At 36.9% G+C, this 13,016-nt stretch overlaps 1 protein-coding gene across 2 annotated transcripts; it reads right to left on the reverse strand.

The window, feature by feature from the left end:
• Positions 1–1,885: 1,885 nt before the first annotated feature.
• On the reverse strand, positions 1,886–12,789 carry chmp2bb (charged multivesicular body protein 2Bb). Of its 2 annotated transcripts, XR_010904748.1 has the most exons (7): positions 12,628–12,789; positions 12,068–12,159; positions 8,725–8,919; positions 8,008–8,110; positions 7,712–7,818; positions 2,233–3,430; positions 1,886–2,047 (listed from the first exon to the last, which is right to left on the reverse strand). XR_010904748.1 is itself a non-coding variant. In XM_067441406.1 (6 exons), exons 1-6 carry the CDS (start codon positions 12,659–12,661, stop codon positions 3,317–3,319), a joined length of 645 nt encoding a protein of 214 aa, XP_067297507.1. In that variant the 5' UTR covers positions 12,662–12,789; the 3' UTR covers positions 1,886–3,316. The 2 variants fall into 2 exon arrangements, 1 of the variants encoding a protein (XP_067297507.1); XM_067441406.1 differs by having other exon boundaries at positions 1,886–3,430.
• Between the last annotated feature and the right edge of the window lie 227 nt (positions 12,790–13,016).

Here is a 13,016-nt window from a genome sequence, read left to right on the forward strand (position 1 = left end):
TTAATAAATGCCTTCTGAAGCGAAGCAATGCGTTTATGAAAGACAAAATCTACATAGTGATATATGACGTCCGATAATGCGTTACACTTTCTTCGTAGGTTGAATACAGAAGGCACTTTTGAGCTTCAAACTTATGAGCCCTCACTGCCATTATAAAGCTTGGAAACATCAGGATATTTATTAATAAAACTCAGATTGTGTTCATCAGAAAGAAGAAAGTCATATACACCTAGGATGTTTTTAGGTAAATGGGGTAATATTCATTTTAAAGTGAAATAATCCTTTAACTGCAGCTGACACATGAATCAAGTTTTGCCAACATATTTAATAAACAAACATGCAAAGGGCCAAGGGCTTCATGAGTTTCTCAGCAGATTCTGTTAGGCCATATTCATGACGGACTTTCATCTCTTGACATGCTGAAAAGTCCTTCTAGCAATTGATTGTTATTTGGGATGAAGAACCAACCGCCTTCGGCGTCTGGGTGAATTATATAGATAGAAATAAAAATGTCAACTTCCAAAGAAAAGTCAATATCAATTGCTTCAGCCAAACGCATGCCTGCAGAATCATTTCCAGCCTTGGCCTGTCTGACCAGAAGCTTCACACCGTTTCCATTTTCTCTTTTGTCGACACCTCTGTTATTCTGTTTAATCATATTGCAAATGTTAAAATGTTAAAGTTTAGATTTACCTTTGGACTGAGTCAGATTCTTCTTCATGGCTAATCTGGCATGACTTGACTGAAATGTAATATTCAAGTATTTGTGAGTGGGAGTGCCAGCATTTGCCTCTGAGTCACGTACACTCGCGTCTCCAGACGTTCAAGGAGGCCAGAAGGATTGCACTGTGCGCATCTTGTGTCGCTCTGTGAAATGAAGTGAAAATGTGAGGGTGACACATTTTTCAGTAATCCTCAAAGGACTCCTACACTAATGGCAGTTTCTGGGTTTGAAGTCAGTATGCTGTTAAATTGAGATAAATGCTTCTGAACGACCATAACCATAGACGTTATATAAATCGCAGACTCAAGTCTCCCAACTATTGTGCTTTCTGAAATACAGGATTAAGGTCAGACTGCTTTTTTTGTTTGTTTGTTTATCATTCCAAGGAATAAGACTTTCTTTCTATAAAAAGGGCAGTCAGTTTTAAACTTCTGGAGACTTAAATTATCAATCCCTGTAATTATGTTAATATCAGGCTGATTATTATCATCACACATCATATTTTTAACTTCACACAAATGTAAAAATAAATCTAGATACAAATACAAGTTTCTTATGCTCACCAAGGCTTTTTTTTTTTTTGGACAAAAAAATACATTGACATATTACAGCTTTCCATTTTATTATTTTAAAATGTATTTTATTGTGTACTTTATACTATATTATACATTTATAATTATATGTATAATTTATTCATGCTATGGTGAGCATTGCGCCAGTCTTCAGTCACATGATCCTTCAGATATTATTCTAATATTCTGATTTGGTGATCAAGAAAAATGTTGAAAAATTGTACTGCTTAATATTTTTTGTAAAAGCTGATTTTTTTTGATAAATAAAAGGTAAAAAAAAAAAGAAGAAAAAAAGATTTATTTATTTGAAAAATAAACTTTTTGTAACATTATACATGTCTTTAATGTCCCTTTTGACCAATTTGATGTATTGTTGCTGAGTAAAAGTAATAATTTCTTTCCACAAAAAAATTAAATGTGTATATACTACTGCACGCGAATGTTTGAACAGCAGTGCAGCTTTCTTATAAATAGGAAACAATTGTAAATATTTAATCATGTTTTGGCTCTGCCCTCTAGTGGTAAATGGCTATTTAAAAAAAAAATAACTTTCCACTTATCTATAGAGACAAAACACAAACAAGCCATATATTATAACAAATTTTATTTATGGTTAAATATGGTATATAATCCCCTTAAATTTGAACAATGCCTTTCTGTGAACAAATTTTAGAACAGAAAAGTCATCACCCATATTTTTTTAAAAACTCAGCTGATTAAACAATAAACTCTAAACCAGTGGTTCTCAAACCTGTCCTGGAGGACTACCAGCCTTGCACATTTTGTATGTCTCCCTATATCTGACACACCCATCAGGTCTTGCAGTATCTACTAATGAGCACACGAGTTGAATCAGGTGTGTTAGATGAGGGAGACATACAAAATGTGCAGGGCTGGTGGTCCTCCAGGACAGGCTTGAGAACCACTGCTCTAAACTAATTAACCTTCCATGCTTACATTATTTACATCCTTATGATATATTGCAGTGCATAACCATCGTCAACCTAAAATCCATTTCTGTGCATAATCAAAGTTCAAGCTCAGTATGCCGCTTTCACGTCACGCGCGACTCAAAATAACAACCCTTACTTTAAATCGTCAGGTAACAGAAACCTAGCGAGCATCTCTGAAGTCAGAACACACCGATAGGACTGCGAGAGAAAGCCACACACGCGGTCAACCTGAGACCTCAGGCACATGAGATATCAAGGAGAGTAACTTCTTCAGACATCACAGGAGGACAAATAATGTGCTCAACTGGAACACACTTCTTACCATTTGGCATCGCCCCTGAAAAGCAGCTGAATAAAATATGAGCACTCGAAATATCCAAGTAAGAAATGAACCCAGAAGAAAAACTCAATCATTTCCGATTCATAACCGGAGCGGAGGTGATAACGGGAAACTAAAGATGTGACTCACACAAGTGTTTTGCCACGCGTCGGGAGAAGAGCAGGGTAAAGTGAGGACGAGACGAAACACGGTGAGACTAAAGAGCCAGCCCTGTCAATTCTTATGTTTACAGAGGTAGAGTTCTCCTGTCAAACCTGTTTACACCAATGCGATTTTCAGAGTTATTGATCAAAGAGACTGAAGTGTAGATTTCAGGGGAACGCAATTGCCTTTTTCTCAAAGGCATTGTGTATGCATTCATTTGCAACATGTGTATTCAAACTTTTTAGTTCAATTTTGTCCTTCTAAAGCCAGATGAAACAGCCGATCCCCTGAAAGAGTCCTAAACAACCTTAATAGTCATCATCTCTCATTGTCATAAATAAATAATAATATTTAAAAAAAAAAAAATTGCATTTGCCATTTGTGGCACGGACATCCCAGAGTAGGCAGGTCTGTGATTGAATGTAATCTTTTAGACAGTCCATTTATCAGTATCTGTGTCTATGTATGCATTTGTATTCGGCATGGGTGTATTCTAATGCGTGTCTGTGAATCTGAGTGGAGTGTGTTTCCTCCTGTTGCCAGGCAATAATCAGGTGTTTGTGTGCGCGTGTGTGCATGAGCACTAGTCCACTCCAAGGGCTTTGAGCTGTCTCTCAATCTCCTCATCTGATATCCCATCTGCTTTGGATGTGGTGGCGCTCGGTTGCTTTCGGCCAGCTGAAGGGGCATGAGCCATCTGCAGGGGGAACAAAAAATCCATTACCGATCAAAATACGATGTGTTGGATAGTGCTGCTGCAATCAAAGACTCAATAATCATGACATTTCATGTAGAGTCCAGAACAAAAAAAAGATTTAATTCTCTATGGATCTCATTCGTTAAAATAGAATAAGTGCAAATTCTCTCACACACAAGTTATGATTCATAAATAATAAGCTTTTACTTAAAGTGCCCTTATTATGCTTTTTCGGATTCTACCTTTCATGCAGTGCGATCAGAGGCGGCCTTTGCTATGTTTTTACGCCTCGCAACAGAAGGGGTCTCTGCTTGGGCTCGAAAAAGAGCTGTGACACTCGCGCCAGGGTCGGAAATTAACTTGGGGCAAAAATGCCACCAAAATAAAATTAAACCCAATCCAATATATGGTGCAAAAAATGTGGAAAAAAAGCAAGAGTTTTCCACAATATCAGCACAACAGCAAATGTAATATTGATTATAGTTCAATTGACTTACATTTGAAAGAATTGAAAATAATCAAAGATATTTGATTTTTGAATTGAACAAAGACATTTGTTTTACTGTTTTCCACCCCCTCTCTCTTACCAGCAGGGCCATTTGGGATTCCTAAAGACAAAGAGATGCTGAAGGCCTGTAGGCCAAATGGATGTTACCACACCTGTAGTTACAGTGGGGGAAGTTTGGTCTGATTGGTCAGTTTGAATGTCTCACATGGTTTCAGTCACATGGTCAAGGGATAGATAAAAGAAGATTCAAACTGTTGCTCTGGCACTCTTTTTCTCAGGCTGTCTCTTCTAGGGGCCTTCTCTTTGCTCGCTCTCTCGCGCTCTCTCTCTATTCTATACATGCTGGGTACAATTAATGGTATAAGTTTAAATTATAACCATTTTAAGTGTAACCAAAACCAGATTTTGTCATTAAATTCTTTCAATTATAAATGATTTGCTAACTAGTTTTGATTTGGTATTAACTTTGAAGTGTATTGCAATACAATCTAGTCACATTAAAGCAATGCTCTCCCACATATTTTGCTATTGTAACTGCGCTTATTTCCGTCGTTGGTATAAGTAGCAGTGGGTGGTTATAGACGAGAAATGTACAGTTTTCTACCATCACGCTGATAACGTTTCTTTAGTCGTTCAGCAACCCTGCAGTCAGAACCACTGTAGGCCATCCACCCTTTTTTACAAATCTACACATTTTAGAAACAGAACATTATTTTGCTCCAATGAAAATAGCTCCAAACTAATCCACAGTCGAGTCATTACACATCTCTGAGTAACACAATTATGTTTTGTTACTGAATGAATCAGCGTCTTTTAACGACTCATTCATAAAAGGCAGGCACATCCCAATTTGTGTACTTATGCACTGCTCGATGCTGTTTTCTAGTATAAATTATGCGAGTAGTGTTCACACACACACGCAAAAAAAAGTGCAAATACCCAGATGAAAAAAACAAAATGTGGAATGTTGGACACTTTATACACTCAACGCAGAAGTGTTGAGAAGATGCTTTTTTCAGTGTGGTGAAAGCAAATCCACTTTGCATTAACCAACGGCAAGAAAACCAACTGCATTGTTACTGTTTGTATCACTGTGTATACATGTGCTGAGGAAGATTCCCGAGCTAAAGTTATTTGATGGTAATATGAGTTTAGTTTTGGACACACACTGTAGTGGTCGACAAATCACAACAGACTGGGACATCTGACCAATCAGAGCAGAGTAGGCTCTCTGAAAACACTTTGAGAAAAGGTGATGCTGCAATGTATATGAGAAAGTGTAAATGTTTTTTAACCTTGGACGCATGTAAACATTGTAGGAGACCTCCAAAATGAGTTCTCCTGTAAAAGAGATTTGTAAAAGATTGTTAAGATTATATTTTTAGCGAGTACTGGTATTGCTATCGATGCATCCCAAACATAACATTATTAAAGGTGTCATGAACTGGCTTTTTTCCTTTTTTTATACTATTGTCTGAGGTCATCAGACCTATGTTTTTTACATTCAAAAACATAACTAATAGGCTATTTTCTACACTGGTTTTTGAGGCTCTCTCCTAAACTCTGGGTTTTGATGGGCGTGCCGCACTAGAGACTTGGAAGTAAACGCCCACAGCTAGGATTGGAGAAGATTGCCATATTTAATGAGCTTCAGCTCCACCGTCATATCTATGCCCCTGTAAATTCACATGAGGGAGAGATTACATTGAAAGCGGCAACAGCAAAGATTCTCTCGACCACAGGGCTCGTAAACGTCTTTATCAAGAAAACACAATGATTTATTTCTCATCCACCCACGATTGATTGTACTATTTCTGTAGTACATGGCCCGCACGATCGGACGATGTAAGTGCAAACTGTGCATGCACACACACGTGCACAAACGCATGTGGTCTTCCCCATGTGAGCTGGAACTTCATTAAAAATAAATGAAGTATCACACATCCCTAATATTATGATCCAAAGGAAGCTTATGCAGCAACTGTGTTCTTTCACAATATATTGCTATCTTCTTTCAGACTGTTACTGCTGCTGGCTAGTGATCCGAACAGTTCCATGAGCGGGGTTCCTGAATTACACGTTCTGTAGAGGTGTGTGTTTTGTCGCACGATGACATAAAGGATGAAGCACACAATCGTTTTCTGGGCCTGGTGTCTATAAAAGCTTTTCTTTGACTAAAAAGGAAGTTTTCAGCTCTAAAACTTACAGGATATTCTCATATTACCATGAACTTTTACCGTATTTTCCACACTAAGGCGCACCGGATTATAAGGTGCACCTTCAACGAATGGCCTATTTTAAAACTGTTTTCATATGTAGGGCGCACCGAATTATAAGGCGCATAGAATAGAAGATACTGCAGTCAAACGTTTGACTGGGTTTGCGTTATGCATCCACTAGATGGAGCTGTGCTAAAGGGAATGTCAACAAAACTGTCAGATAAAGTCAAGATTTATTAAGCGTTCTGACAACTCCATTCACTCCCATGGTAATTACTACAATTGGGGGAAAACTATTTCATAGAGACATCAGTTAGCAGTATTAGCATTAGTATCAGTGACACTGGCCTTCATTCATAAAAAGCAAATTATTTTTAATATTTTAATTTAAACAAATATTTAAAATATACTGTCTCTATGTTTTTTCTGCAGTAATTTGGAGATTAAATGTGAAATTATTACATTATAAAATGTATTAAAATATTTAAAATTAAAATTTGCATTTTTAATTACGATTTAATTTTGATTAATCTAGTCAATTTTTTTAATCGATTGACAGCACTAGGTTAAATGGATTACTGCACAACTATATACAAGTTATAGTTAGACCTATAACTTCTTTTACCGTTCTTATTTCCTCTTTATTCCTTTAAACTCCTTTTAATCCTTTAATTATTTAATTACTTTGGTCCCTCTACAATGTTCAAGACTGCCTTGGTACAGGTGATGTTGTGCGGAATGCCCTGGGCATACGTGGTTTTTGGGGGAGGTTTTTGAGCTAATTTAAGAGGCAAAAACACATCTATGGATGTACACGACAGGGTCATTTTACATGGAAAAACTTATCTTGAAGAACTTTTACATGAAGAACACTAACATGAAACCCACTGTGATATAGTACTGGCATTTGTAAATAGTGAATTTATAGTTTATGAACATTAGGGCTGCATGATACAAATAAAAAACGTGATGTGTTATAAACTTGAAGGATTATTTGGATTATTTATTATTTAATAGCTCTTCTTTTTTTCTAGTTAAAGAAAACATATCTCAGATTAAACATTCTGTAGGTGTCAGTCTTTTCTATAGTTTGCCGTGCTTAGACAGACTAAAGAGGTTTGTTGTATTTCTTCTCTGAAAACAACCGTGGTCTACAGGTTTTATAACTACTTCTGATTGAGCGTGGTTAAAAAATGTAAAGCCAAAACACTCCCACACAACTGAGGTGCTTACTAATTTTGCCCTTGTTTGAATGCAAAAACATTTGTAAATTTAGTTATAGGTCACACTGGCATCACTGCTGTCTGGTTGTTGCATATGACACATACACGCATAATCATATGCCAGTATTTTCTCTACATCTCCATAAAGTCTAGGGATTAATGAATTGAAATCTTATCACAATACACAGGGTTTTTTTGTTCAATAAATTATGCAGTCCTAATGGACAGAAATGGATTTCAACACTAATACAAAACAGTAATAAGACATTTTATTTAATCTAGTGCCTCAACATTGATTTGACTGATGCCCGTATAATCTTTCAGTTCTTACCTTTCCTGAGATCTCAATTCCGATTTCATCCAACACCTGACTCACAATGTCCTGAGATTCTTCCTCATCATCAGAATCATCAAAGATCTCATCCAGAGTGTCGTTCACTGTAAACGGACAAAAGCACAGAAAATAGGTCTAAAAAAAAGCATGCATTACAATCAAATGCTGGCAAAATCACAAAGTCGTCAAACAATATACTTTAGGATTTATATAACATTCTTTTTTCAAAAACCCACTTAAAAAAAACACCCACAATAAAAATAAATAAATAAATAGATAAAAACACATCTTACTCATCTCTTCCGTCATATCCATCTTTGCTGTTTCTTTCTGGAAGTTCTGCAGTGTCTGCATGGTCTTCTTTGGATCCATCTTTTTGTTGACAGCTTGCATTGTCTGCAAGTTGTTTTGAGAGAGGCAGAGACACATACAACTGAGTCACTCTTTGATTCTTATCCATTTTAAAATGTGCAATTTAGGCTACTTATGCAAACTAAGAATGATGGTTGTGTATCAACATGCCACTACACTATCCCAGACAGTTATGCATTTATAGACCAACATATAGACCCAAATTAGTACATAATAGTAACAAAACCAAAACAAATTTACCTACATGGCTAAAAGAGTTAAGTCACATCATGCACAACATCAATTTGCAGCCCTAGCTGGAAGCAAATTAGCATTTTCGAGCAATGAATTACCTTGGGAATTTATAATGAGTCTTTTTCTATTTGAGGTAAATTAAGGTTAATGTTACTTTAATATCCTTTCACATTTGGAAGCAAAGTTGCTTCCAGTAATGTTTACCCCAATCCTTATTTTACTCACAAATCCTAAGCCATAGTTCAAAAAAAAAAAAAAAACATTAGAAATTCCAGAGGGAAGCCATGGCTCTAAAATGACTACAAAATGAACAGCCCTATTTACTTAAATGTGAAGTTAAAGTGGATCTAAATTGCCTAAATTGAATGGAGGTTTAGAACAGACTTTTATAAAAGTTTACTTACTTTGGTGGTTGTGGCCATTGCACCAGCCATCTTCATCTGGGAGTTCATAAGCTTGGTTTGTGTGGACATGGAGGTGACCTTAGAACTGACAGCATATGTACGCGTTTTCTGTTTTCTCACTTGCACAAGCTGCTTGGCTAAAACTTTACAGGCATCTCTGTTACCTGTTTTAGCCATTTTCTTGATTTCCATCTCCTGTGATGAAAACAAAAAGTAGAAAATAGTTAGGGGTGGATGGCATTATAATTGCATTGCAGTTCTCAGTTAAACTATAGCACTTGTAGGTGACATTATAATAATTAGATAAAGAAAAAGAATGTTTGGTTGTATAACACCTTTAATACATAAAATGCAGATTTTTTTGTACATTTGTGCAAGTAAAAAGTGCAAGTAAAAAATTCTGTTAATTGGTTAACCGAGTTCCCTTACTATACAGTGAAAAACAATTTGTTTTAACATCAATTCAAATATTATTATTGATTTTAATGTCATCTCACACATGGACCTACAATATAATCCTTATTCTCAGTGAATTAAAGAATATTTATTAAACCAAATAGGTAGCGATGTGCACTAAGTAGGTCATGTAAATTGCCAATTAACAAAAGAAGATGAAGTAGAATGGCGTGATTTTTCTTCTGTTTCCATGGTGAATCATCAAGTCATCACTCTGTTGAGAAAGAAGTGTTAACCAGGAACACACTCAGAGTTGTCTGAACTTACTCCGGGACTCGTTTTTGGAACCCGCATACCTCGAGTAAGCAAGGTTTGATAATAAACCGGGAGTTCAGGGTTTGTTTTACGGTAAGTTAACTTTGCTTTCTGGAATGTGCGCGCGCGTGTGTGCGTGTACATGTCTATATATGGGTATTGGCCATGTTTTAAGGCCACGGCCACGACCACTTACAATGAACTCAGTTCTACATATAGCTTTATATTTTGCCACCTTTATTATTATTATAATGGATATTAGTTGTACTTTCTAAGGTGGTAATTCAAGTAGATTGTTATTATATCACTTAAAAGTATAGATCAAGCAAAAATGCTAAAAAAAAAATTCAATATCAATTTCTCACCCTCATGTCGTTCCAAACCCGTTAGACCTTTTTTATTAAATCTGAGATTTCTGTCCCTCCGTTGACACTGACAGCTAGGCAACTAACACCTTGACGTTTCAAAAACTTCCTACATTAATCGTAAAACTAATCCATATGAATTTTGTGGTTTAAAACTCGATCGCTTTATATGATGAACAGATTTCATTTAAATTTAATGAACTTTTATTCACATATAAACATTTATAAACTCACACATTAGTTGCTGTATGCAGAAGCCTAAGCATGTTCGCTTGATGTGCAAAAACCAGTGAGGTTCATTCTTATGCATTATGCAGCACATTTGAGCTTCCCCAAGAACCAACGAGTTTCAGTCTCTTGTTACACAGCACTTTAAGCTTCCTCAAGAACCAACGAGGTTCAGTCTCGTGTTACACAGAACATTTGAGCTTCCTTAAGAACCAATGAGGTTCAGTCTCATGTTACACAGAACGTTTGAGCTTCCTTAAGAACCAACGAGGTTCAGTCTCATGTTACACAGAACGTTTGAGCTTCCTTAAGAACCAACGAGGTTCAGTCTCATGTTACACAGAACGTTTGAGCTTCCTTAAGAACCAACGAGGTTCAGTCTCATGTTACACAGAACGTTTGAGCTTCCTTAAGAACCAACGAGGTTCAGTCTCATGTTACACAGAACGTTTGAGCTTCCTTAAGAACCAACGAGGTTCAGTCTCGTGTTACACAGAACGTTTGAGCTTCCTTAAGAACCAACAAGGTTCATTCTCATGTTATACAGCACAAGTACTAATATCAAGGTTTACTGAGTTTTACACAATTATTTTGTAGTGTGTTTTTTGGTGAAGTGTACTGAAATAAATATGGTCATCTGTATTAATTCTTCTATTTCTCCTCACCGCTGTTTCCTGGTGGTTTAGAACAATTACTCTGATGTTTCAAAGAATACTAGAATAGTACAACGTCGAGCGCGTCAAGAATAAATGCCTTGTCCGTTTGGGGAGGAGTGTGTCCAGTCAGCGAAGGCTCGCGCTGCGGAGCCAAGCTAAGGTAGTAAATAAGGCTTCATGTGTTACGCAACATGTTTGAGCTTCCGCAAGAACCAACGAGGTCCCAAGGCTCAATCCCAATACTATTTAATACCCTGTCACCTTCCCCTACACCTACCTGCCCCCTTGCCCCTTGAAACAGAGTGTTAAGATGTAGGGGTGAAAATATTCCCCTAAGAAATACGACACCACCATTACACATTACCATTACACATCATCATACCCTGTTTCTTTTATTAGTTTCCTTATATCAGCCTTCGAGTTTCCTAAGACGATACAGAACTAGTGAAGCCACTCCTCATACCCGTTTATTCGAAGCGTGGTCCTGAAAAATCTTTGTTTGAAGGGCTATCTGACCCTTCCCCTTACCCCTACCACGCTAGCCAAAAGAGAATGGACACACCCCTACCCCTACACGTGAACGTGCAAAATGAAGGGGTAGGGGAAAGGGAAGGGCTAAGGGGTAGAAATGGGATTAGGCCTTAGTCTCGTATTCAAGCTAGTTCGGTTCAGCTTCAGCTTATGTTTGCTGATCAATGTTCATATGTAAATAAAAGCCTAAATTCATCATTCATCATATAAAGCTATTGAGTTTCGAAAAATAAAACAATTGGACTAAATCACTCTACTCAAATTGATTAGTTTTACAATCTCTTTAGGAACTTTTTGAAGCAGCACAAAGAGTATTTGTGCCAATAAAACAGAAGTTGTGTTTATGGAGGGACAGAAAGCACTCAGATTTCATTCAAAAGATCTTCATTTGTGTCTTGAGGATGAATGAAAGTTTTACAGGTTTATAACGACCTGGGGATGAATAATTAAGAACAAAATGTTAATTTTTGGGTGAACCAACCCTTTAAAGAAATATATGGCTATGAATGATAAAATATCAAGGCACCAATATGAAACACTGTAACATAACTTTTTAATGTTAACACTGGTTTTAAATTACCGTATAGCCATTGAAATATGATGGGAAGCTATAAGTATTAAAGTATTATCAATATTCCACTGGGGACTTCTGAAAGATACACTGGCAATGGCACAAATAGACCTTATCTCAACTTGAAACTAGAATCATGGGCTGTTCGTCATAATCTATTGACACTCTCAGGCCCTCTGCGACATTAATGACATAACCTCGTGATCTCATACACTCCAGTGCTGAGAAAGGGGAACAGTTGGCATCATATTCACGTCACATTGATGGGTGGGGATTCTCACCAGCTGTTTTTCCTGTCTTTCCAGTGCTGTCCGGTCTCTTGTAATCTGTCTCTGCGTTCCCCGCAGCTCTTTGTTTTGTTCTTTAATAACATCTGTAGTGTGAGAGGAGATATAGTTATCGATTACCATATCAATTATTAATGTTGACATTTCTGAGACAGCTATAACAAGAAAATATGTATAGGTAGCCTACTACTTTTATACCAAGTCATTTTAGAACCCTTAACGATACAGAAGTGGCCCAGTGATTTCATAAACTATTAGTTTTGTTTTAAAATACTCTCTTTAACCCGATACTGTTAAGTATTAGTTCTTAGACTTAAGTCAGATCAAAATTCAAAGCGGTTTCGGTGGCAGCTTCCAAAAACACATTCTATCATAAAATACACTTCTGTGTTAAATAGCACTGTGAATATATGCCCAAAAAGACCACACAAATGGTTAAATGTATTAAACAAATGGATTTGAGTAACGAAACCAGCCGATGATTGACGTGAGAGTGTTGCTGGGCGGCTTTGCCAAACAAACAAGCCTTAGAGCAGCAGCAAAAAAAAACTTACCATCTACGGTCTTTTTCTTGAATAACGATGCCATAACTGAAACAAACTCCGTCGACCACGAAACTAACAGAAAAGTAAGTATTTCGCAAAGACTATTATCAAGTGAGAGTCACCAATCAAAATATCATGACTATTTCCTGGTTCTTGGCAAGTAGGCGGAAAACTTGCGCTCGTCTGCAGAGATTATTTAATTTTGATTGGTCAACATTGCCGTGACGTTACATTCAAGTCACCCAATCGTAAACTCATCTTGAAAAGCACCGCCCACAGATCGGTGCTGCAAAAACAAAGGTCTTCTTGTCTTTATGGGTCTCATAATCAAGGGAGTGCTGGAGGTCCGTGCAAAATGCAAATGTTTAGATGAAACAGTGTAAAAATAAATATTAAAT

This window comes from Pseudorasbora parva, chromosome 4, assembly GCF_024679245.1.
Source record: "Pseudorasbora parva isolate DD20220531a chromosome 4, ASM2467924v1, whole genome shotgun sequence".
Taxonomy (NCBI): Eukaryota; Metazoa; Chordata; class Actinopteri; order Cypriniformes; family Gobionidae; genus Pseudorasbora; species Pseudorasbora parva.

Excerpts from the sequence above, each read along its gene's own strand:
- chmp2bb (XM_067441406.1), bottom strand. The coding sequence starts at position 12,661 with ATGGCATCGTTATTCAAGAAAAAGACCGTAGATG. Across the intron at positions 12,160-12,627 it reads CAAGAAAAAGACCGTAGATG|ATGTTATTAAAGAACAAAAC; the intron begins GTAAGTTTTTTT and ends CTCACACTACAG. Across the intron at positions 7,819-8,007 it reads GGATATGACGGAAGAGATGA|TGAACGACACTCTGGATGAG; the intron begins GTAAGATGTGTT and ends GTCCGTTTACAG.